Raw genomic sequence first — 26,194 nt, 5'->3', positions numbered from 1 at the left:
GGACTAATGGGGGATACGTTGACCGGTTTAACGAAAGTCCGGATTAACTGAAATAACCTAAAGAATAGTAGAAAGTGCATTAAAACTCCGTTTATAGCAAAAAAAAAAAAAAGTTCAATATGTTTCATTTAACGGGCATAGGCCTAAATACGCTATACAGTACAGTACAAAGTCTGCGAGGAACAGAATTTCATCAGTGGTTGACTGCCTTTTCTTTGGGAAGTTCTCTTGAATACTTCAATCCACATTTAAAACCTTGAATTCTGCTTTTTTTGGCCTCTTGCCTGTCCGGATTAAACGAAGTCCGGCTTATCGGGGTCTGGATTAACGAGGTTTTACTGTATATTTATTATAATATGCAGCAGTAACTTCAATTAATTCTTATCGATACAAATCTAGCTCTTTTAAAAACATAACCACACTTATATAATCAGAAAAAATGTTTTGGCGCGGTTTGGAGTCCCCGAAGGCGGTGCCCGACCCTTAAACCGCCCCTGTGTTGTCTGGTCATGTACATAGCCATACACAGCAATCTTGAATTGCGTGTTGCATAACTATACTTGTAAATTTGTAAGTAGTTCCGTCGAACGTGTAGTTAGCCAATCCGGAAGCAGTAAGCGTATACGAAGGTGATAAAACGCCATAAACACAAGGTACGTCTCCTGTGTTGCCTTTTAGTTCTCATAAAACTGGCAATGAAGCCTTGGTCATGGCTAAATATAGTCCATAAGAGCTCCTTAGAAGTTGTACCATTGCTTGGTTTAAGCGCTGCAATATTTTTGTCCTCTGCGTGTGGAGATATTTGTGTTGTTGTGCTAATGTTCGTGCAAATGTTCTTCTGCGCTGTCAACATGCAATTGTGACATTGCGAAATTGTACAGTCAGCGGCAATAAAAGCGGACATCTATAGTGTGTCTCAACCTTAAAAGTCAGTATGGAAGTAAATGAAGTACTTCCCTCTCTCTCTAATACATGCGTTTTGACAATAGCTCTGTCCTTCTCTACCACCGCTGCGTTGCCAGATGTTACAAAATTTACAAAATGTAAAAGTCGTAAATTTCAAACAGTGAAATCATTATCCTGTAGAGTTTTTTATGCTCTATTTACTGACGGCATTATGTAACCTGTCATAAATCCATGTGATCTGAATTTTTCATTAAAAAAAGGTAAAGTGCTCTCCCCTGTGCATAGCACCACGCCATTAAGGCGTATAGGGGGTGTGGGGGTAACGCCCCACACTTTCTTAATCCGGTCGTGAGTGGGGCTGGTGTGATCAGCATCACGCCCCTGACCGCCTTTACCCCCCAGGGTTTCCCCCAGGTTCCCATGTTATTCGACGCTGGGTGGGCGCCGGGGCCGCTTCCATCGTTAGAAAAGTTATCGGATTTGAACCGGCCGGGGATCGAACCCGGGACCTTTAGCATGGTAGTCAGACGCGTTACCTACTGAGCCACCGCGGCAATTTTGGAAAACGCTAAATACTTTAAAAGCCATAAATATCAAACCGCTTGAACAACTTCGCCAGTTTTTTTTTTTTCTACGGGATCTATGATATTTGTAGATATGATATTCTTCGCCAGAGTAAATTAATTTGCTTACGAGGAGAGTTATATATATATATATATACAGTGGATATTTTGTATAAATCATCAGACCGTAACACGAAAATGTTGGTTAGCGAGAAACTTTTCGGTTTGTCGCGATACACATGCAGACCAAGCGAGAAAAGTGTTGACCATTGTTTGAAGTTATTTTTAGAATGCATTGTTACTCCACAGCACCGTTATTTATTCCGCAATCGTAGTTTGTTTACGCGGGTTGTCTCGCGTATCAAATTCATTGCGCGCCACCAAGGTTACAATTCAGTTGCAGGCATGTGCCCCGGTTCGTAGGAAGGGCAGTGTGCTTTATTTTTCGTAAAAAATATATCTTAATGTTTGTTTTTGTATTTATTTAATTCTGTTTATGTAAAGGATACAATATTCAACGAAAGAAGTAACAATAGTTGCGTGTATTACACATATAATGCAAATGTAAAATAGTAAATAGTTATGTCGAAATATAAACATTTACATGCAAATCTTGAGGTAACTATTGTGTTTTTTTCTTTTCAAAATGCATCAAATACATAGATTTTGAAGATTTCCTATACGATATTAAGGAAGTAAATTTGTCGCAATCATTAGCGATTAACAGCGACTCGATGTGCCTCCGTTGATCTGGCAACGCCGCGCTCCATTTAACCCATACTGACTTTTAAGGTTGAGACGCTCTATAGATCTTGAAATACTGGTATTCCTGCTTGGTGTAGTGTGTGTTGCATAACTGCATGGAGAGGTATATCTCTTTGCTTCTCTACCACTTTTGGTTAATCGCAAAGACGAGATTGAGAGATGAAGAACTGTAGGAGCACTCACAAAGAACACCCACGCCCAGGTCAGGATTCAAACCCGAGATCCCTGGCATCTTAGCGCCCTGTGCTCGTCCACGAGTAAGGGATTTCTAATTCGAATTCACCAAGTGCTGACTCGAGATTACACGACCAATGAACAAGTTCGAGGGAACGGGATTGCTTGGAAGGAGAAAGCCAGCCACTGCATTACCAGCCTTTGCAGCAGTGTGCACTGCTTCGTTACGCCCACTTGCTTTCTCCCATTCTCTACCATTATGTGAGGCCTTGCTCCAGAGATTCCTGGGATAGAGTATATTCCTACAGTCAACAGGTCAGGGGACCCGGGTTCGAATCTTAGGCTAGCCATGGTTGTTGTTTGTGAGTGTCCCTTCACAGAAACACAGGAATAAAGAGGGAAAAGAAAGGGCGGACAGAAATACAAGAATAAAGAGTGAAAAAGAGGGACAGAGAAATACAGGAATAAAGAGAGAAAAAGAAAGAACAGAGAAAAACAAGAATAAAGAGAGAAAAAGAAAGAACAGAGAGAAACACGGGAATAAAGAGAGAAAAGAAAGAAAATAGAAAAACAGGAATAAAGAGTAAATAAAGAGGACACAGAGAAACATAGGAATAAAGAGAGAAATAGATTGAACAGAGAGAAACACAGGAATAAAAATGGAAAAAGAAAGGGAAGAGAGAAACACAGGAATAAAGAGAGAAAAAGAAAGAACAGAGAAAAACACGAATAAAGAGAGAAAAAGAAAGGACAGAGATAAACACAGGAATAAATATGGAAAAAGAAAGGGAAGAGAGAAACACAGGAATAAAGAGAGAAAAAGAAAGTAAAGAGAAATACAGGAATAAAGAGTAAAAAGAGAGGACAGAGAAACATAGGAATAAATAGAAGAAAAAGAAAGGACAGAGAAATATAGGAATAAGGAGAGAAAAAGAAAGAACAGAGAGAAACACAGGAATAAAGAGAGAAAAAGAAAGAACAGAGAGAAACACAAGAATAAAGAGTGAAAAAGGGAGAAGAGAGAGAAATACGGAATAAAGAGAAAAAGGACGGAGAAATTCAAGAATAAAGAGAGAAATAGAATTAACAGAGAGAAACGCAGGAATAAAGATGGAAAAAGAAAGGGAAGAGAGAAACACAGGAATGAAGAGAGAAAAGAAAGGAAAGAGAAATACTGGAATAAAGGGCAAAAAAGAGGACAGAGAAACATAGGAATAAAGAGAAGAAAAGAAAGGGAAGAAAGAAACACAGGAATAAAGAGAGAAAAGGAAAGGCAAGATTAGCCAAAAGTTGCAGAAATTCGACGTTAAATAACAAAAACAAAAGTAAAAAAAAATAAGAACAGGCCAGCATAGTTTAATTCAAATGTACAAACAGCACATTTAGATCAACCCCTCACCTCTTGGGACTAAAAAAAAGTTATTTTGAAGAGACACAATGAGTTTGCTCACGCGTAGACGGAATTAAACCAGGAGAGGAGACCTAAATAGTATCGACTTGTTCTAGAAATGTTGTGATTCTATTTATAGGAAAGTTTATTTTTCCTTCCCCATCCCTCACCCTCGGTGTCTTTCTTTAAACTAAACCCAGCATCTGGTAGACATCTCCCCAATTCTTCTTGTCTTCTGTTTATTCTCTCACTCTTACTTGTGATGGTTCGTTCCCTGGCTTGAAGTGACGTTAACTTTATGGAAACACTATGAACGTGTAAAAGTTATAAAATTTGTTTTATTGATACCGATTCATTGCTTGTATGAAATTTACTAGAGAATAGAGGCGTCACCATAGGGTGGGCAAGGGTGGGCTTTTGTTTTTTCCTGAGTTCTTTGAACTAAATTTCAAATGAAAGGAGTAAATTTTCTTAAAATTTCTGAAGGGGCTGTGGCCCCAAGCAATGATTGGAAGTAATACCTAGTTATATTTTTGAGGAATTCTGTTTGGGTTTGTTCTTTAAGTCCACTTTACGCACAGAAGGGCTAATCGGGACTGGACCTACAGTTTAAAGTGAGGTCCGAAACAGTACCTCCACCGGATATCGAACCCGTGGCCTCTTGATTGCAAGGTGAATTCTAAGTCTAACTTGTTACTTTTGAAAGTAACTGTAACAGAGTTAGTCCAACAAAAGTAAAGTTATCTGAAGCGATAGTGGGGGGGGGGGGTGGCTACTGTGGAGTGATAAGCGTAAAGCTCTTCGAAATCACGGATCTGATTCAAATTCTTGAAAAGATTGTGAGTGGAGAAGGCTACATAATTTAGAACTTCACAATTGGCATTCATGTCCAGATATTATTAGAATGATTAAATCAAGAAGACTTAGATGGGCAGGCCATGTGGCACGAATGGGAGAGGAAAGAGGAGTTCACAGGATTCTTATTGGGAAACCTGATGGTAAGAGACCCGTAGGAAGGCCAAGAAGAAGGTGGAGGGATAACGTTGAAATGGACCTAAAGGAAGTTGGTAGTGATCTTGCTCAGGATAGGGACACACGGAAGGCCTGTGTTGCTTCAGTCATAAACCTTCGGGTTTGAGAAGGCTAGAGAGTTAGTTAAATAGTGATGTGTCATGAGTTCATTATTGATGCAATTGTTCTCATTAGCTCAATCTGGTAGAAAAATAACGAAGAATAATCAAATTAGAAATAGAGCACTGAGAAGAAGGTAAAAGAGAGGAAGATAAATACCAATACAAAGTGGGACAGAGGGAAGAAAGAAGGTAGAAGGGATAGAAGAAAAATAGTAACGAGAGAGAAGAAAGGGAGATAGAATTTCAGAATTATTCCTGATGCGTGTCGTTACCAGTGCACTTAAAAAGCCACTAATATAACAACATTACCAATCAATACTGTGTAAACAAGATATCAGACCAGATAACTGATCTCGAACAGGAATCAGAGTGTCAATGAACTTCCAGGGCCGCATCTTGGCTCAGAGGCACCTTAGATTGGTTTAATCTACCCTCGCAGCTAATTTACATTTTGCCAATGATAAGTATGACAGTTAACAAATGAATGAGTCTAAGCTCCTTACCGCTCGAAGAAATACTAATGGCCTCGCATGCTTGCATATCTCTATTTATAGCCCTTCTCCCCAATCGGGGAAATTCCCAGCAGGTGTGGAGTGAGATCATTGAACATCTCTATGCATTTGCAGCTTGAGAGCGAGTCACGGCTTCAGCTGCCGCCATTCAACGAGCGGGTCGGTGACGTCATCTCCACGCAGCACCTATCGCTAACTGTTGGTAGGCTCGCTAGCTGGACGGGAGGTGTTCCGAAAGTTGTCGGACTCGGAGACAACTGCAGATCCACTCCGAGCGTGTAAGTTGAATAGTTTGAGACGTGGATTTGTAAACGGGAGGCCTGAGGTTCGAACTTGCTGTTCATCGATTACACTAGCCAACACACTTTTGGTAGAAGTTACGCTTATGGGTATTCTTAATAATTCTGACCCGTTGAATCCAAAAGTCAGGTAAAAAAAGCGTGTCACGTCACACTTTTTGTCTAGAGGTTGTCCCAAAAATAACTAACACATATATGCGATATTTACTGTGACTTTTGTTGTACATGAAAATGAAGATTTTAAATAAAATCCTGTGCTAAACACACAACCGCAAGTGAAAACTTAGTACATTATTGAGTTGAGTTGTTGCTTTATGTCCACTTCATGCACAGGGAAAATTCAGTACATAATGTTAATTGTATCAACATGGTCAGTTTCTCTTGTACACAGATGATTAGAAAGTCAAAAATTAATAATATAAATGAGATTGTAAACGTACATATATTTTTCCCTCCTCACAATATTTGGAAAGAATATATTAAGCAATAATGTAATTCTTACAGCCGAAAAAAGAAGCAATGTTGCCTGATATTAGTATTTCCTCATACAGGGTGTTCTAAAAGTGACATTAAAATAGGGAAAGAATATTTCCATTACATTTCAAGTTGAACGTTACACAATGCCTTTTCAGGCTATTTTTTCTATTACAAATGTAGTTCAGAAATTATGAAGAAGCTATGGAAATCATGAGACATTATGGCTGTTCAAAGTGTATCAAATGAACCTGTACATGTTCAATTCTACTGTAACTGTAGTTAGTTACTGAAACCACGAAAGACAAAACAACCAATTGTTGACTGTGAACAACTTTTTAGGGTTTAAAAATGTTTATTTGCTAAAGACCGGACTGAAATGGCGTGTGAACTTTTCACCCACCTTCATGGAACCACAGCACAGTTTAAAACATAGCAACATCCGAAATGAAATCATGACTACAACACTGCCAACAGTGTTCATAAACTTCAATAAAACTCTGAAAATATGCACAAAGAATTACATTAACAGCGTGGACTAAACGTAACAAAAACACGACATCCATCATGGAAAATACTCTACCAGGATTAAAAACATATGACTACAAAAGACATGTATGAAGGATATATAAGCGGAAAATACCGTGACGTATATGTGGGTAAATGTGGGTTTTTCATTTTCAAACACGGTAAAGTAATTATCTTTCTATAGAATAGTGCATTGATTTTGTGTGTCTAGACGCGCAAAAAGTGATTGTACATTATTTTGTACATCGGCGAAACATTTGCCAAATGTAATTGACTTGGTTTATTTTACTTCGCATTTCTGCCACTTTTTAGCTAATCGCGAAGATGGGGGATGATGATATGATGAAATTCATGAAGGGGCAATCACAAAGAACACCCATGCTCAGGCCGGTATTCGAACCCGGGATCCCTGGCGACTTAGCGAGCTGTTCTAACCACTCCACCACAGCGGTCGTCGCTGATATGCATCATTTTAGCTGAATGGTTAAGTAATGAAAAAAACGGGAAATGGGGTTCATAATATTTTTGGAGCTACTTCCAAATGTTAATAACTGGTTTCAAAACTTCTAAATTGAGTGCAAAAATACTTTCAGGCAGTGGCGGTGATTGGGTTCCAAAAGTAGGGGGGGGAAGGACAGTTTACTTTCTCTTGATAAGCTTTAGCATAGTGCGGGGGTCAGAGTGACAAAAAGTGGGAGGCAACTGCCCCCCATGCTCCCCTAATCGTCGCCACTGCTTTTAAGCTGTTACATTTGAGATTACAACACATCAACTCAAAGTCTTTGAACGACAGTGTGCACTGAAGAACACATTAAACATTTGAATTTGAACACGTTTTGAGCAGTTCAAAGGTAAGAATACCGTATTTAGATTCTCTCACTAGACCCTTACATTATTTTAATTCACCCAGAAAGCGATTATAACACAAAGAATGAACACAGTGGAACACTAAATAACAGTCTCTCCACACCCCATATGTGTAATCATGATAGTGTGCCTTAAAACACTGTATAAATGAAGTTCCTCGCTTTGTAGATATTGGACGATATGCTTCATACACACGGTTCCTCGTTTTACTGTCCTGTGTCAGCTTAACGTTAGTGTGTTTACACGACATATTTTATGGCTCCTAAAGATCACGACCTTTGAATTATTTCGGACCCTTTGTGCGTCGAAGTAAGACGTTAAGAAGTGTGTAATATCGTACGTCACATGATTTATTTACCCTTTGCGTTTTTACGACAGCCGAGCGTGTTTTGTTTTTTATCCACTTTCCCCTTCCTACACCTCTAGCTGTTAGCTGGGTCATTTTTCTTTCTTTTTTTATGTTCAAGTATACCTTCGGGAGTCGGTTGTGGGCTAAATCCAGATTATACCAGTGACAGGGGGTTTATTTTTGGACCAGTACTGCGGCGAGGGTGTGTAAAAGTAGACGCGGGAGGCGAGAAAATGGGTAGAAAAAGATCAAAAGATTGCAAGTATAACACACCATCAGCACGTGATTTCGACGTCATCGCTTAACCCCAGAGGAAGCGATAGGAAGAACGCAGCAGCACGCGAGCCATTTCTACCCCTCTTGACTTTCTGTTTCCCGCTGAAATGGCATTCTCTGTAGGGGTGCGTGACGTCACACACTAAAGATATTTGCATTTTCGATCCTGGGATCATAGGCGTAACTTGGCGGGTGCAAGAGGGCACTTGCTCCCCCCAAATTTTCAGGTTATTAAAATTTACAAGTTTATGGTATTTGTTTTTGTTTTACCACCCCAAAGTTAAGCCTCACGTTCGACGCCCCCCCCGCCCCGAGATAGGCCCATGCTTGGGACGGCCCAATGTTTACATGACTTTATAGTGCAACACAACGCTAGTCTCAACTTCTGCTATGCCCTAAATCTTAGCATATTAGTTTATGTTACATATTTCTGTACTTGGGATACTTGTAAAAGACAAACAAGAGGGATAATTGAATTGAATCTGATGTAATCTTGTGTATTTGCAACAGTGGCAGTGATTGGGTTTCAAAACTGGGGGGGGGGGGGGGCAAGGACAGTATACGCTCCCTTGGTAGATAAGGTTTAGCATAGTCCTGGGGCAAAAGTAAAATAAGAGTGGGACTGCCCCCCGCCCCCCCCTAATCGACGCCACTGATTTGCAATACTGACGAAGGAATTGAATTTCACATCAGCCTCTTGCCATTATTTTGATAATTAACGATGAAAATTGTGAACTTCTGTACTTATAGTAACGTTATTACAGAAATATAATATTAAGTATTATTTTCTATATAGCTTTAGCGTAGGATCTAGAATTTATGAGCACATAATTAACTTTACATACACTGTTTAAATAATAAATAATAAATTTTGGTATCTTTCCTCTTCCGTTTGCCATCTCGTTTTCTCTATATTCGTGTTCACATCCTCTCTCCCTCTAATTTATCTCATTTCACTACTCCCTTTCTCTCATTCGTTTTTATTTCTTACAGTAAAACCTCGTTATTTCGGACCTCGATAAGCCGGACTGCGCTTAATCCGAACAGGCAAAAGGCAAAGAAGAAAAAGCAGAATGCAAGGATTTAAATGTGGCTAGAAGTCAACAAGAGAACTTCCTAAAGAAAAGGCAGTCAACCACTGATGAAATTCTATTTCCCGCAGACTGTGTACTGTACTGTATAGTGTATTTAGGCATTTTGCATTTAAATACACCATAATAAACGTGTTTTGTTGCTATAAACGGAGTTTTAATACACTTTCTACTGTTCTTTTAGGTTATTTCAGTTAAATCCGGACTTTAGTTAAACCGGTCAACTTATCCCCCTATTAGTCCGAATTAATGAGGTTTTACTGTATATATTTCTTTGTGTGCTTCTTTCAAACATTTATCGAAAGCCTACTGGCTAGACCGTCGCCTTGTAATCAAGGGGTCATATTGTCCATTGGTTCGGATTAGTGTTGCCCACGAGACCAAACCAGACTTTCGATGTCTTGTCTCGTGGAAATGCCGTCTGGAAAACGGCACGGGATGATACGGGAAATGTCTCGTTTCTTGAGCAATACTAAACGCACGGCCATGATAATAGGCGGCTGGGCAGAATTGCGCTGGTGCCACATGTGGTAAAAGCAAAGCGAGAGCGGGACAAAAGTCGCTGGTTCCCGCGCACTATGTGGCAACGTCAACCGGGCTGCGTTGCCTAGTTCCAGCGTGAGGCCGACCTCTCTCCGGGGAACTTTTGTGTCATCCTTGACCTTACGAGCAAATACTATCAGTTTGTATCACACGAACTACAAAGACCAACTCTACAACGAGATCTTTCATACTCTTAAACCTCAGAACACACAAGGTGGCGCTCCGACGTGGCAACAGCGCAAACTTCTGCCACGCGCCTAATTCCATGGCCCTTCATTTAGTTCGGAGCTCACTTTAAGATGTAGCTCTGACCAGCCCACCCGAGCATAAAGTTAATTTTAAAACTATGAAGTTTCTCTTTTACGTAACATATAAACCTGACGTCCATACTAAATACATAAGAAACTCCCTTTGAATATTTTCTGCAGACGATCTTCATGCTACGACTGGACTTCCGAAGCAGGGTGCGTGAGTGTGTGTATTTCTACAATCGCAAGCTGCAAGAGAGGACGATTTCAGCCAAGAATAATACATCGATGCTGAATGATTCAGAAGAGTTTCCTGTCCCCTTCCTTCCCCAATTTCTTCTGCACACCCCTACCATCAGCTTTTCCAGCATCTCGAATAAACTGTGTTTACACAGTTGTTCCTGGAGCTAAAAACACAAGGGGAGCGCGAGGGTAGAAAACAAGTAACACGTTTTCGACTGTTCGACCTTTCTTGCACTGGCAAAACACACCCCCTTTTCGTTTCACCAATAAGATATGGAGTGTAAGGGATAGCCTTTTCAAAAATCACTTAAGTGTCAATCTCACTTCCATATAGTACACCCTGGACTGCATTGTTGCAGACTAACGAGGATCTGGCGTCTAGTCCAGTATAATCAGCTGACATGGTTGTGTTCTGTCCATGCATGTTTGAGATTGTACACTCACGGACACTTCTGGGTTGTAACAATCCCATTAACTTTAAAAGCAATCATTACAATCCAGAAGTGTCCATTACTATACATCCGGGCCCCTACCAAAACACTAAAAAGTACTTAAATTTTGAAAATATACTTTTTTTTAGCACGGTTAATTATTTCCATCACACTTATTGATTGATTTTCTTTATTTTACTTCGCATTTTGTGCCACTTTTGGCTAATTTGCGAAGATGGGATAAGTGATGATATGATGCATGGACACTCACAAACATCCATGCCCAGGAAAGGATTCGAACCCGGGACTGCTTGCGTCGTAGCGCGATGTGCTAACGACGGGAGCCGGCCATCACACTTATTGGAAGGCAAGGATTATATTGGGATCATACGGCTTACAAGGACTGTACGAGAGAAGCTTTATGCACACTATTAGTTATGATAATATGCATATTTTTTAAAAAAAGTAAAGTGCTCCCCTGTGTTTTTGCACCACGCCATTAAGGGGGTGTGGAGTTAGGGCCCCACACATTTTTGATCTCGGCCGAAGGTGGGGGTGATGTGATCAGCATCACGCCCCTGGCCGCCTTTACCCCCGGAGTTTCCTCCAGGTACCCAGGTCATGCGACGCTGGGTGGGCGCCGGAGCCGCTTGAACAGATGAAAAAAATCACGGTTCTCACATGCCGGGGATTGAACCCGGGTCTCTCGCATGGTAGTCAGACGCCATAACGACTGAGCTACCGCGGATATTTTTATAAATAAAATATTTATTAAGTACTTTAATTTTGTCAACTGGATACATCCAGTTCTTTCTTGTTATTGAAAAAACATAAATCAACAAATATTCAACTTACCAAGGCAGTTGTTTTTATACAAATTTTGGCGATCATAACTACACGCAAATTAGATAATAAATAGGTACTGCTAGAGGTATATGTCTATTCTTATACTGACTTTTTAACTGTTCATGTAATAATATCAATACGATATTAATTGATTTAATATTTTAGTTATTATTATTTTAATTTAATTTAATATAATTATTTAATTTATGTATTATTAATATTATGTATATATTTATTGTTGTTGTTTCTCAGATGCTTGGTTCAGATACCCCGAATTTCTAGATACGTGCCTGCTTGTTCATCATTCATCCTCATCTGCGCGATCAGCCAAACTGGCGGAGAAGCGAAGTAAAATGAAGCAATTCAATCAAACCTATATGATATGAAGAGGTGTGAACAGAGCAGAAGAAATACCTCCCCGATTGCGTAGTGGTAGCGTCGTCGCCTTGTAATCAAGGGGTCCCGGGTTCGATTCCCGGTGGAGGCACATAGTGGTTCGGATCCCACTTTAAACTGCAGGTCCAGTCCCGATTAAACTTTCTGTGCATGAAGTGGACTTCAAACACCAACTCAATCAATCAAACAAAGCACAAGACGTACTCAAGGGTCAGTGAACTCGAATCACATTTGCCGTCGCTATAACTACGATGATGCCCACACGATGGCAGCACTATCCCACTCTCACAACTACCAACACACTCGTGATATCTAAAGTTGCCTTCTTGGCAAGTCAAATATTCCATTAGGAATTTCTTGTGAAAGGTGATTTTGCTTCGTTGGAAATGTTGACAAAGCAATCTCTCTTCTTTTCTGATTTCTCTTTCCTCGAATCTCCCTGGTACTTTTGTAAAGTGAAGAAGTGGGATTAAAGCAAGACAACAGAGTTTCGAAGAAATAGTTCTTGAACGTGTTCTATACTTTCCCAAAAACAAAACAGGGACGAGAGCATAATATACAAAAATCTATATTTTCTGAAAATCCACGCAACGGACTTATTTTGTTCGGCCTAGGTTTTTATAGAAGAAGGATTTAATTCAAGATGTAATGGAAGAATGAGAAAAGAGAGAGCAAAGTATTGAAACAAGCTCAGAATACTGAAGAAGAGAAAGATTAAAAATATGAAGCGAGGATCGATTGAATAAAGAGCCAAGAGTTTGAAGAAAGGATCGAATGGAAGAATATAATAGGAAAATCCAAAGTTAGAAAAATGTTGTGGAGAAGGTATAGAAGTGAGATACCAAGGCACTGAAGGAAGAAGGAAAAGATAGCAAGAAGCCAAGCCTCAATGAGAAGAAAGGAAAGATTTTAGTAGATAGTTTGAAGTGTGGAGGAGAAGAAGACAAGGTGTGATGGAGCATGAACAAGAGGAAGGATTAGCAACAGGATCTGAAGATAAAAGGAGAGGAGGATGTTGGACAGTGAAGTGTGAAGCAAAGTCCAAGGGAAGGAAGAGGTCAATAGTTTGAAGAAATAATCGAATGGTTTGAAAGGTTTGAAGGAAGGTTCGAGGGAAGAAATATAAAACGTAGATCAAATGTTTAAAGATAGAGCTCAGGCAAGAAGGAGAGGAAAATAGCAAGAGGCAAAGCCTGAGAGAAGATGATGAAGAAGAGCCAAAGTTTGAAATAAAGTATGACGGAAGAAGATCAAGAGTTTGACGGAAAGTTTAATTAGAAGACAAAGGTTTGAAGCAAAGTCTAAATATACAGGAGAAGGAGGCATAGTGTTCGAAGGAAGAAACTAAGAACTTGGAGAAAGATCTGAGGGAAGTGGAAGAATAATGTCAAAAGGTAACTCTTCAGAGATAAAGAGTTAGAAACAAAGTCAGAAGCATGGAAACGATGAAGACAAAAAGTTTGAAGGAAGACCGAGAAGACGAAAGTGAAGAGTTGGAAACAAGGCCTGAAGATATAATGAAAAGATGATCAAGAGTGTGAAACAAAGCTTGCTGAAGATACAAAGAGTTTGAAGAAAGACTTAACTAAACGAGAGAGAAGAGTTTGGAGAAACGCTCGACGGAAGAAATGGAAGAGGAAGGACAAGAGAGCTTGAAGTGAAGTCTGAAGGAAGAAGGAATATATGGTTACCAAGGGTCAAAGGCCTGAGAAAAGAAGAAGATAACACCAAGAGAAGGATCTTGAAGACCACCAATGCTTGAATACCAAAATAAAAGTTAGAGAGAATGATCAATATCGTAGATTTGGCATAAGATGAAAACATATATTGCATCGTGTAAAGAGAGCTGAGATGATCATCGTTTAGCAGGAGTACGCCGAACTTCTTTCCCATCCAAATCGGTACCGTTGTGTCCGAAATACAATATGTACATAGCGATACAAAGACCTGACAAAACGAAGGTAAAATACAGGAAAACACACTGTTAATAAGTAGGAAACACTGACAAAGCGTAGTTTCTACTTCAGCTGACAAAACACACAACACAACAATCCTTCAAGATACATTACTTCGGCCACACCACACAAGTATCCCTCACAGTTTGATACAAGAAGCACTTATCATATGACTATTTACTCACCCTAAACGGCAAGCGTTTACTTTTTGCAAAGTGAAACAGGGGCGGTAAGTGTTGGGGTAGCTGTCGGGGCGACAGGTGGACGAAACTTCCACAAGGGGGCCAAAAATAACCACCACATCGAGAGAGAGTTAATGAAAATTGCTTCGATAACTGACCTGACTTACCTAATGACGTATCGTACGCATGGAGATATTCGGATGTCATAAACTGGTTGATAAGGGATGACTTCCCGACCCCTGCAGCACCTAGCATCACAACACGGAACGGTAGACTACCCTGGCCACTAGTGCTGGATTCCCTCGAGCTGGCTAAAGAAGCGTCGCCGCTGGTCCTTGCAGAGCCTGGATACGAACTCACGCCTCCGAGATGTTCCGTGCTGTCGAATGGAAAGAAGAGAATCAGGTTAGAGATGTAACGGAAATGACCTGCTTATAGTAATTCTACATTTGCAAAACAATCTAACAATTTGAACAACCCTCGTACATTGTCTATTAAATTTTCTGTAAACATTTCATGGGACTTAGAGACAAGATTAAGAGGCTTCCGGATCTCTTGATCGAGTACACATATATTAATGGGATTTGAATAATTATAGGAGTAAAAATCCCACCAATATAAAAATTAGAATAATTTGAAGACAGTAACATCGTTTTTAATATCACGTATTTATTTAATATTAAATAAGATAGTAATATATTTGTATGTATATATATATATATATATATACATACTACATGATGATAAAAGTGTAGCACGGTCCTTATCACAGCGCACTGCAACTTAAGCGGTCCCGGGTTCAAATCCCGGCCTGAATACGGGTGTTCTTTGTGAGTGTCCCTTCATCAATATCATCACTCGTACTCATCGTCGCGACTAGCTAAACGTATCAGAAAAGCGACTAAAATAACCTGAATTAATCAATCAATACGTATGGTAAATAAATTTTCAAAAATTGACAGACTGTAAGTATAAAACTTCCTATTGTTCAGTAACTTCTCTCCTTTCAACTTTAGCACATTTCTCAGGAGGCACACTCCTCCATTTGACGTAATTTCTTGTCGACCAATGCCCGGTCAGTACCATTCATGGACCCCTCTTTTATGCATCCACCTTGGGGCATTCTTATTTTTATCTCATCTTTTTTCTTCTCCGCGTATATACGCCTTCCGGTTGGCTAGAACTTCTCTCTCTCTCTCTTTCCGCGATCTTCGGCAGGAAACCGTTCTTTTCTTGTTTTAGAGTTTTCCCTTTTGCACAAGCGAAGCGGAGGAAAGAGAATGAATAGGCATGAGAGAGAGAGAGGTGAGATTGAATTCGAAATGACCCTCGCCTCAAAGATGTTTCCATGGCAACCGCTTCCCTTTCTCGAATGCGGAAGGTAAGAATTTCACGGTTGAAGAAATTACAGACCTATACAAAACCCTACCACGCTCCTTTGCCTCCCAGATGATACCTTTCACAATTTATTTTCTTCCAAGAAATATGGTCTTCCTTTGCCGTGATTTGAGGAACGTATTTGTTTTAAACATGCGATTCGGCGCACACAGTTGATATAGGTTATTATTACAGAAGTTCTATAAATCAACCAATTTTGAAGGTGCCGTGTACTACACCACGATACTATGAGTCTAGTGTTCAAGTTCAGGGTAAGGCAAGGATATGCGAGTTTGTCGTGATGAACAGGAGGGAAGAATTAACTGAATTAATAACATATGAAGGAAGTGGAAAATAGTATTGTATTAGTTTTCTGTAAGAAAGTGGCTAGGTCAGAGACGTCGCTAAAGGGGGAGCCTGGGGGGTACTCCCTCACTCCCTCTGAAACTTCCCCATGCCCCCTACAAAATTAACTGTGGCTTAGAAGGGATTTTAAAAATCTTAAAATACACTCAAGAGAACTTAATGCATTATATGGATTGATGCACCAGAATGCATCGATTGATGCACTAATGTGTGTTTTATGGCTTCTTCAAAGAATCACATTCACATTTGATGCATTTGGGTGCATTTTTGTATGTCGTGAAAGAAACACCAAAGTGCATCATTTCATTCAAGTGAGGATTTCTTTCAGTCGAGATGCACTTCAATGCATCAGTTGATGCACCTTCCTGCATCTTTTTCGATGATGCACTTAAACGTTTGGTCTGAGCTACAGAGTTTTTGTAGCTCAGACGAAACGTTTAAATGCATCATCAAAAAATATGCATTCTGGTGCATCAAAACATATCAAGGTGCATCAAAACGCATCAACTGACGTATTGAAGTGCATCTCGACTGAAATAAATCCTCACTTGAATCAAATGATGCACTTTGGTGTTCCTTTTACGACATACAAAAATGCACCCAAATGCATCAAATGTGAATCTGATTCTTTGAAAAAGCCATAAAACACACTTTAGTGCATCAATCGGTGCGTTCTGGTGCATCAATCCATATGATGCATTTAGTTTTCTGTATGTAAAAGTTCAATGTATGTAGATCACAGTGGGATTTGATGTGGACTTCCCTTATTTTACTTCGCTCTTCTGCCATTTTTGGTTAATCGCGAATATGAGGGTGAGGGATGATGTGATGAAATTCATGAAGGATACTCACAAAGAATACCCAGGCCGGGATTCGAACCCAGAACCTCTGGTTAAACTTTTACCAGAATGGTAGCAAGACATTTGTGATGAAGGACATTTGCGATGAACACAGTTAGAAATGAAAGGGTGTGTTTACAATTGGGATGACATTCTAAATCTTTTATCAAATTGAAGGGCGACTTAACACCTCGTACAATATCTCTTACAAGAGAAGTATGTGAAATACTGATATCTTTTAATAGAACACTGATCTTCCTCGCATCTTCTACAAGCTTGAGATTGGCTGTACCTGTAAATGTACTTGCATTACAACCACTTTGGCGTGTTTAAATCAGTGTTGTTCCACGGCACGGATTTTAATAACCTAAAATCTTTGAAAAATGACCTTTAAAATGACAACACAAATCCTGTAAAATGACCTAAAATCTTTGAAAAATGACCTGTAAAATGACCTAAAATCTTTGAAAAATGACCTTTAAAATGACAACAGAAATCCTGTAAAATGACCTAAAATCTTTGAAAAATGACCTTTAAAATGACAACACAAATCCTGTAAAATGCCCTAGAATCTTTGAAAAATGACCTTTAAAATGACAACACAAATCCTGTAAAATGACCTAAAATCTTTGAAAAATTACCTTTAAAATGACAACACAAATCCTGTAAAATGCCCTAGAATCTTTGAAAAATGACCTTTAAAATGACAACACAAATCCTGTAAAATGACCTAAAATCTTTGAAAAATGACCTTTAAAATGACAACAAAAATCCTGTAAAATGACCTAAAATCTTTGAAAAATGACCTTTAAAATGACAACACAAATCCTGTAAAATGACCTAAAATCTTTGAAAAATGACCTGTAAAATGACCTAAAATCTTTGAAAAATGACCTTTAAAATGACAACAGAAATCCTGTAAAATGACCTAAAATCTTTGAAAAATGACCTTTAAAATGACAACACAAATCCTGTAAAATGCCCTAGAATATTTGAAAAATGACCTTTAAAATGACAACACAAATCCTGTAAAATGACCTAAAATCTTTGAAAAAATGACCTTTAAAATGACAACAAAAATCCTGTAAAATGACCTAAAATCTGAAAAATGACCTTTAAAATGACAACACAAATCCTGTAAAATGACCTAAAATCTTTGAAAAATGACCTTTAAAATGACAACAAAAATCCTGTAAAATGACCTAAAATCTTTGAAAAATGACCTTTAAAATGACAACACAAATCCTGTAAAATGACCTAAAATCTTTGAAAAATGACCTGTAAAATGACCTAAAATCTTTGAAAAATGACCTTTAAAATGACAACACAAATCCTGTAAAATGACCTAAAATCTTTGAAAAATGACCTTTAAAATGACAACACAAATCCTGTAAAATGACCTAAAATCTTTGAAAAATGACCTTTAAATGACAACAAAAATCCTGTAAAATGACCTAAAATCTTTGAAAAATGACCTTTAAAATGACAACACAAATCCTGTAAAATGACCTAAAATCTTTGAAAAATGACCTGTAAAATGACCTAAAATCTTTGAAAAATGACCTTTAAAATGACAACACAAATCCTGTAAAATGACCTAAAATCTTTGAAAAATGACCTTTAAAATGACAAGAAAAATCCTGTAAAATGACCTAAAATCTTTGAAAAATGACCTTTAAAATGACAACACAAATCCTGTAAAATGCCCTAGAATCTTTGAAAAATGACCTTTAAAATGACAACACAAATCCTGTAAAATGACCTAAAATGTTTGAAAAATTACCTTTAAAATGACAACACAAATCCTGTAAAATGCCCTAGAATCTTTGAAAAATGACCTTTAAAATGACAACACAAATCCTGTAAAATGACCTAAAATCTTTGAAAAATGACCTTTAAAATGACAACAAAAATCCTGTAAAATGACCTAAAATCTTTGAAAAATGACCTTTAAAATGACAACACAAATCCTGTAAAATGACCTAAAATCTTTGAAAAATGACCTTTAAAATGACAACACAAATCCTGTAAAATGACCTAAAATCTTTGAAAAATGACCTTTAAAATGACAACACAAATCCTGTAAAATGACCTAAAATCTTTGAAAAATGACCTGTAAAATGACCTAAAATCTTTGAAAAATGACCTTTAAAATGACCTAAAATCTTTGAAAAATGACCTTTAAAATGACAACAGAAATCCTGTAAAATGCCCTAGAATCTTTGAAAAATGACCTTTAAAATGACAACACAAATCCTGTAAAATGACCTAAAATCTTTGAAAAATGACCTTTAAAATGACAACAAAAATCCTGTAAAATGACCTAAAATCTTTGAAAAATGACCTTTAAAATGACAACACAAATCCTGTAAAATGACCTAAAATCTTTGAAAAATGACCTGTAAAATGACCTAAAATCTTTGAAAAATGACCTTTAAAATGACAACAGAAATCCTGTAAAATGACCTAAAATCTTTGAAAAATGACCTTTAAAATGACAACACAAATCCTGTAAAATGACCTAAAATCTTTGAAAAATGACCTTTAAAATGACAACACAATCAAGTTTTGAACATGGGCTAGAGCCAACAGACACCATTTGAAGTCACGAGTTTCCTCTAGATTAATTTCCATCCGCATGTATTGATGTTGGTGTCTTCTGCTTGGCTCTTGAGGCAGGCCAGAACATCATTAATTTTTGGAAGCGGTCTTCCAAGGCACCTATTTATTTTGTTGTCTCAACCTTCTACAGCATTATTAGTTCTGTGGCGCCTTTCATTAGGTTAGGTTAGGACCTTATCGTCGCAATTGTCCTACCATTAATTTGTAAAATGACCTTCACCGTCAAAATCACCCCAATTGCCCGCGATTTTGGCTTCATCGCAATAGTCCGCCATCGAAATTGTACTAGATTCACCAGAATATGTTGTGGACCTCTTGACACAAATACCTGTGTCACATTACCACCATTTATTTAAACAGGACAGGAAGAAACCCTTAAAAATCTTTAGTGACCTCCTAATTCAATGCTACCCAACAACAACATTGAAACAACCTGTTACAAGCAGAAATGTTGCATTTATATTCGGTTTGACTTTTGCATTAAGTTGACACGTTCTTGTCTCAAACGAAAGAACACTATTTTTTTATAAGAAAACACAAGAATGTATGTAGTACATGAAGTTGTGTAGGATTTACTAGATGCCACTCAGAATACGAGAAACCTACCCATCACTAAATACAGGGTGTCCCACATAAAACCGGTACTCTTGAAATGAACTATATATATTATGCGTACCGGTTTTATGTGGGGCACCCTGTATAATCATATCCAAGTTTTCACGAATTCAAATAAGTTCAATTCACTTCTACCTAAGCACATTATTTATATGTATAATGCAAACTGTTTGTGCTAAATAATAACATCTCACAATTGAACTTAACAAGTTTTTACTACTGTGCAACATAATTTGTAGTTTTTCTCAACTCCACTAACACCTCTGGGTGACGATCTCCGATGGTACCCTTTCACGTAGTACACCTTGTACTGCAGTTTGCAGAGTAGCGAGTCTCTGGCGTATAATCCTGTGGTGCTCATGTTCATGGGCGTCCGGAAGGTAGGGGGGCAAGGGTGAGCCGCGGCTCTTCCCTGGAAAATGGATGTTAACATGAACTTGCATATGAAATACATATATTTCATTTCGTTCACAGTAATGTATGTTAATTTTTGGAAGGGTGTTGCAGGAACATGATATCTTCAATCTGAATAAGTGTTTCTTGAGAGGGCAGCACTATTATGGGGTAAAATATGTCTCGCTTGCTCCCCCTGGAAAGAATCCTACGGACGTCCATGCTCATGTTGTGATTGTCCCGTCATCCATTTCATTCTATCACCATTCATCATCATCTTCGCGATTAGCCAAAGGGGAAGAAAAGAGAAGTAAAATGAACTAAACCAATCAATCAATCTACCTAAACCTTGAAAGTCAGACCAAACAAACCAAGATCATTATTCGTATACTAATCGAGTTCTGAAGATGTATATATACAGGCAAGTCACTATTTCCTGACATCATCAGAAATAGATTAAATTGCTGAAGAAGCATAGCAATCGCATGCCAAGTTGCAGAGATTACAAAATAACCAGAACTTTCTGGAAATACAACGGCAAAAGACATGTCAAGTCACACACACACACAAGTTGCCCATCTCAGGGGTCGAATACAAAATTAATTAGGAGGAAACGCTTATGGCAATTTGGGAAATTTATTCGTGTTATTAATTCAATCAACAACTGGCATCTAGATCAGCTTGTTTCTCTGCACAATATGATTATGAATGATGCATGGGTAGGAAGTTGGAAAAGAGCGGCTGCTATTTAGTAGAGGAAGCATATATATGCATTCAAGATTGGTTTTTTAATGCGAGGGAAATTTACATGAGTGATGACAGTAGAGAATTATGGTTGTTGATCTGACGTGAAGGGTACTGTCTGTATTCTGATGACACGGTTTGTGGTTAACATTGTTTACGGAGTAGGTTTACAAAAATAGGGATAGGATGGCATGTTTTGTAAAATATAATTTATGGGAAGACTTAATCTATATATATAAAAATGGATGTATGTGTGTATATATGTATGTTTGTTACGGCATAACTCTCGAACGCCTGGAGCAATTCCAACCAAAATTGGTACACATATGACTTACAATCTGGAAAGAAATAATGTGGGGGTAAGACACCCCTGGCACCCTTAGGGGTGGGAAGGGGTGACATTTAAAAATAATCGAAAACGACCGATATTAGTGTGGAATCCATAGTTTTCACGGTCGCTAAGATGAATAGTGACATTCCCAATGACGTTCAACTATCGGCATGGGGATGAGAGAAAATAAAATGTAAAAAATGACCTACATTAGTGTCGAATCCATAGTTTTCGGAGTCGCTAAGTTAATTGGTGACATTCACGATGACATTTAAATACCCGGGCAACGCAGGGTAATCCGCTAGTCTACTATAAAAGTCGGTTCACATGGATTTTCTGTATTATTTATTTTTTATTAATTTGTCATATTTGATTGCGATTTCTTGAATCCGGTATTTTCATACTCCCAACCGGATGGTTATTAATTTGTTACTTAGTGTAAAACATTGCAAATATATTGGTTCATGTCTGACATACTTGTAATATGACGTTAATGAATCAGGAGACCTGGTATTTTAGGTGGGAATGTTACCAGCGTCCCCTGCATTGAGAAGCTCTGTGGTTCACCTAGCCTCTAACAAAGAGGACCTTGAGACAACGTAAGAGAGTGAAGGTGGCCGGACAATGGAACTGATCACATCACCTCCGCAAGATTGTGAATGTGTGTAGCCTTACGTCCAGATTTCCCATATCCTTACACGATATGTTGCAATGTGTAGGGGATAGCATGATTTTTGATATTTCTGATATCAGATGTACGTCACGGAAACTAAAATACAATGTTCATCAATATTTGGTGTGAATACAGGAACAGCAATTAGTAATGACGTGAAAAATCCGTTTTAACGATAACACCGAAAAGTTGAGGAAAGCAAAATAAAGTGTTAGATATGTATTGGGGTAAGTAAAGAGGGCAAGTTTTCGGTGTTTCGGAATCGCGAAATAACGAGAATTTTGCAATTTTTCAGAATAACCCCGAATTTTCCACTTTAACGCGTAAAAACGCCACGAAATATGCAATAATATTTCTTCTTTTCAAAAAGAACTACATAAAGAACTATTAGATACGTCATTTCTAGTCGACCTGGTGAAAGTTCGATTCAAAAGAGATTGTCACGCTTCATTTATTGCAGTTTGGCGCACATATGACTGACAGTGTTTAACCTCGTCCTGAAGAGGAATTCGCGGGGGGATCTTCCCAGAATGGATGATTCCTAGGAACGGGCAAAATTTTGAGGGAGAAACATATGTTTTGTTGCAGGGTAGGGGGCGGTACACAAAACGGTATTTTGAGGTTGCACAGGAGTAGGTGGAACGCTACGTTCTAGAACGGTCCCTCCCCTCTTTTCCCTCGCCTTAATGGATTTCTCTCGTAAGGCATGAGCAGTGTTGCCAACTTCTTACTCGAAAAATCACTAAGGTTTTTGTTTTATGCACTAAACTAACCTACAATGAGAGAAAAAATGGAGAGAAGAAAAGCTCTGGCATTATTTTTTAAGCTATTTTTTATGCTAACTCGTTTTTTGGCCTACATTTGAAATGACTTATGATATTTTCCTATAAGGCTACCTTTTTTTTACTGTAAGCCCCCCCCCCTCTTTCCCCCTTTTTTTAGTGTAATCTACTACGACCTGCTAATAGACTTTTGCTCTCAGCGTAATCCGTTTTACGGGGTAAACTAACCTACAATAAAAGAAAATTAGACAGAAGAAGAAAAGCTCTGGCATCAGTTTTTTTAAGCTATTTTTTACCTTCTGCAAATCTTGCTCTTATGGTACCTCGCTTTTTGACCAATATTTGAAATGACTTACGACATTTTCCTATAATGCTGTCTCCTCTTTTACTGTAAGGCCCCCCCCCCCCTCAGTGTAATCTACTACGACCTGCTAATAGGCTTTTGCTCTCAGCGTAATCCGTTTTACGGGGTAAACTAACCTACAATGTTAGCAAAATTAGGCAGAAGAGAAGCTGTGGCATCAGTTTTTTAAGCTATTTTTTTACCTTCTGCAAATTTTGCTCTTATGCTACCTCGCTTTTTGACCGATATTTGAAATAACTTACGGCATTAAACAAAAAAATATGTTTACTCGAATATGGAGTAGGTTACGAGAATGAGCAGGAAATTGCATTGTGTTGGTTTCGAAATGCCGTCCTTTTATCTCTAATGAAATTCTAAAGCTTTTTATTACATTGAAATACCTGTAATGCGAAAGGGGGTTTCGCGTGCTATGAACATTGACGCAATAAGGTAAATTTAACAATAGTTAGGCCTTGGGATGACGGAAGTATATATAGTAATGTCAGTTAGCGGCATAGATGCCAGTGATGCAAGTCCTCTTATCTCTAATGAAATTCTAAAGCTTTTTATTACATTGAAATACCTGTAATGCGAAAGGGGGTTTCGCGTGCTATGAATATTGACACAATAATGCAAATTCAACAATGGGTAGGCCTTGGGATGACGGAAGTATATATATAGCGACGTCAGTTAGCAGCATAGATAGCAGTAATGCAATGCGATGTATTATTCAAAATGACGTGGGTGAAATGTGGGGGAAGAATCTTCTAGAGCGGATTGTCTCGGATTTCTATTGGTCCACGTTGCGTTGGCTAACATTTCACTTTTGACCTTATTAGAAAACCGTATAAAACTTAAAGCAGTGGTGTAGAAAGTTCTGTTTTTATTTTAAACGATAGTGAAGAGCATTTCTGCAGTATTTTCCAAAAGTAAGTATTTTTGTTTCTTAGCTTGCATGAGTTGCTTTTGATTTATAAGTATGCTTTTGCATTTGTGAGTTGATTTTTGAAAGTGGACCTACAGTTTTAAGAACCACTTGTACCTCCACCGGGTATCGAACTCTTGATTACAAGACAACGACGTTATCGCTGCGCCGTCGCAGAGGCTAGTGGAACTACTGATTGATTTGATGTTTTAAGTCCGCTTTATGCACAGTAAGACGAATCGGGGGGTGGACCTACAGTTTCAAGAACTAATTGTGGGGGTATCGAAGCCTTGATTACAAGGCAACGACGCTAGCGCTGCGCCATCGCAAAGTCTAGTGAAAGTACATAGTTATTCGAATCTTATTTATTTAAAATATTTAGTTTTTATGCACGCTTATTGATATTAAACCTCAAATTAAATAAAATCTGACAACTATATCCAATTATACTTATGGCTACAGAACGAGCATTCGCAAAAAGTGGTTTGAGATTTTTTTTTACCACGTAAACAAAATGGGCGACATGCCAAATATGAACAGGCTATATAGATTTGAGAGAGAGATGGATAGGAAAAAAATTAATTAAAATTTAATTTCATGATTGCAACACGCGGAACTTAATGATTGATTTATTGATTTAGTTTATTTTACTTTGTGTTTTGTATGTTTTGACTAATTTGCGAAGATAGGGGATGAGTGATGAAATGGATGAATAGACATTCACAAACAACCAAGCCCGACCGGGATTTGAACCCCGGGGGCTCTTGGCGTTGCAGCGCGATGTGCTAACCAGTCGGCCACAGGGTCGGGGCAAACACGGGCATACATAAAAATTAAATGTTTGGTGCTGATCACATCACACATTACCAACTATGTATTGGACTTCCCATATGCACAGATATGAATTTATTTTTTGTTTGTTGTAGTGCAAATATGTTGTCTGCGGCCTCCTCCATGGTGCAGTGGTAGGTAGGTTTGTATTCAAGGGTTCGATACTCGCTGGAGGTACAAGTGGTTTGGATAACATTTTAAAACTCTGTAGGTCCACCCCCGATTCGTCTTACCGTGCATAAAGTGGACTTAAAAAAAAATACCAACTTAAATGTTGTCCGGTTCGGGTGACCCAGACCTACAGTCTAAAATATTATTTTTCTCCTCCTCTCTCTCTGGCCAAGATTGCAAATAATTGCAGGAATAATATTTTGTTTTAATATTGAGCTTATATTTAAATTTATACATGTGCGCATGCGCGCGGGGGGTAAATTTTATTTTTTGATCAGGTGGGTTGTAAGGTGAGTGAGTGAACATGTAGAAAAAGTAGTGGTATATTAATTGATTTATTGATTTAGTTTATTTTAATTTGCGTTTTGCACCTTTTGGCTAATTTGCGAAGATTGAGGGTGAGTGATGAAATGGATGAGTAGATATTCACAAACAACCATGCTCGACCGGGATTCGAACCCGGGGGACTCTTGGCATCGCAGCGCGATGTGCTAACCACTCGGTCACAGGGGTTGGGCAAGTACTGGTATATACATAGATCAAAGTTACATGGTTCCAGACCCCATAGGAGCCGAGAAAATCAATGTCTTGGAAAACGTCTTAAGACAAATATCTGAATCTTTAAGAAAGTCGACTTCCGGTCTGTCAAGATGTTACTTCCGGTCTGTCAAGAAAATTTTCTTAAGACAATTATCTTAAGACGTTTTCTAAGACATTGATTTTCTCGGCTCCTAATTGAGCTAGGATGATGATTGTGGGTTTGTTGGATAGGTTTTGATGATAACTACTCAACTACAAGCAAGCGCCCCCCCTCAATTTATTTAAAAAATTCGATTTGATCCTAAAAAACACTCTACATCCTATTGGAGTATTTTGGATGTGTTTTTTAGATTAAAAATTTTGTAATTGGGGAATGTAGAAAAGCTATTCTTGCTTGTTGGCGATATTTTTTAAAACTGCTCTGTGACCCTCTCGTTCTTCACGTCGTAGGCGAAGGACTTCTCTGCAATC

General features: G+C 38.4%; 1 protein-coding gene across 2 annotated transcripts in view; it reads right to left on the bottom strand.

The window, feature by feature from the left end:
• The window catches only part of LOC145980451 (uncharacterized), a 359,637-nt gene that overhangs the window by 34,616 nt on the left and 298,827 nt on the right, over nucleotides 1-26,194 (bottom strand). For both annotated transcript variants that reach the window (XM_083113549.1, XM_083113548.1), the window contains exon 3: nucleotides 14,339-14,550. In XM_083113549.1, the coding sequence (XP_082969675.1) occupies nucleotides 14,339-14,550 (212 nt within the window). The remainder of the gene's footprint in view (nucleotides 1-14,338; nucleotides 14,551-26,194) is intronic.

The sequence above is a fragment of the Lepisma saccharinum genome, chromosome 27 (genome assembly GCF_977018435.1).
Source record: "Lepisma saccharinum chromosome 27, izLepSacc3.1, whole genome shotgun sequence".
Taxonomy (NCBI): Eukaryota; Metazoa; Arthropoda; class Insecta; order Zygentoma; family Lepismatidae; genus Lepisma; species Lepisma saccharinum.
This window is presented reverse-complemented; position numbering and strand designations above follow the sequence as displayed.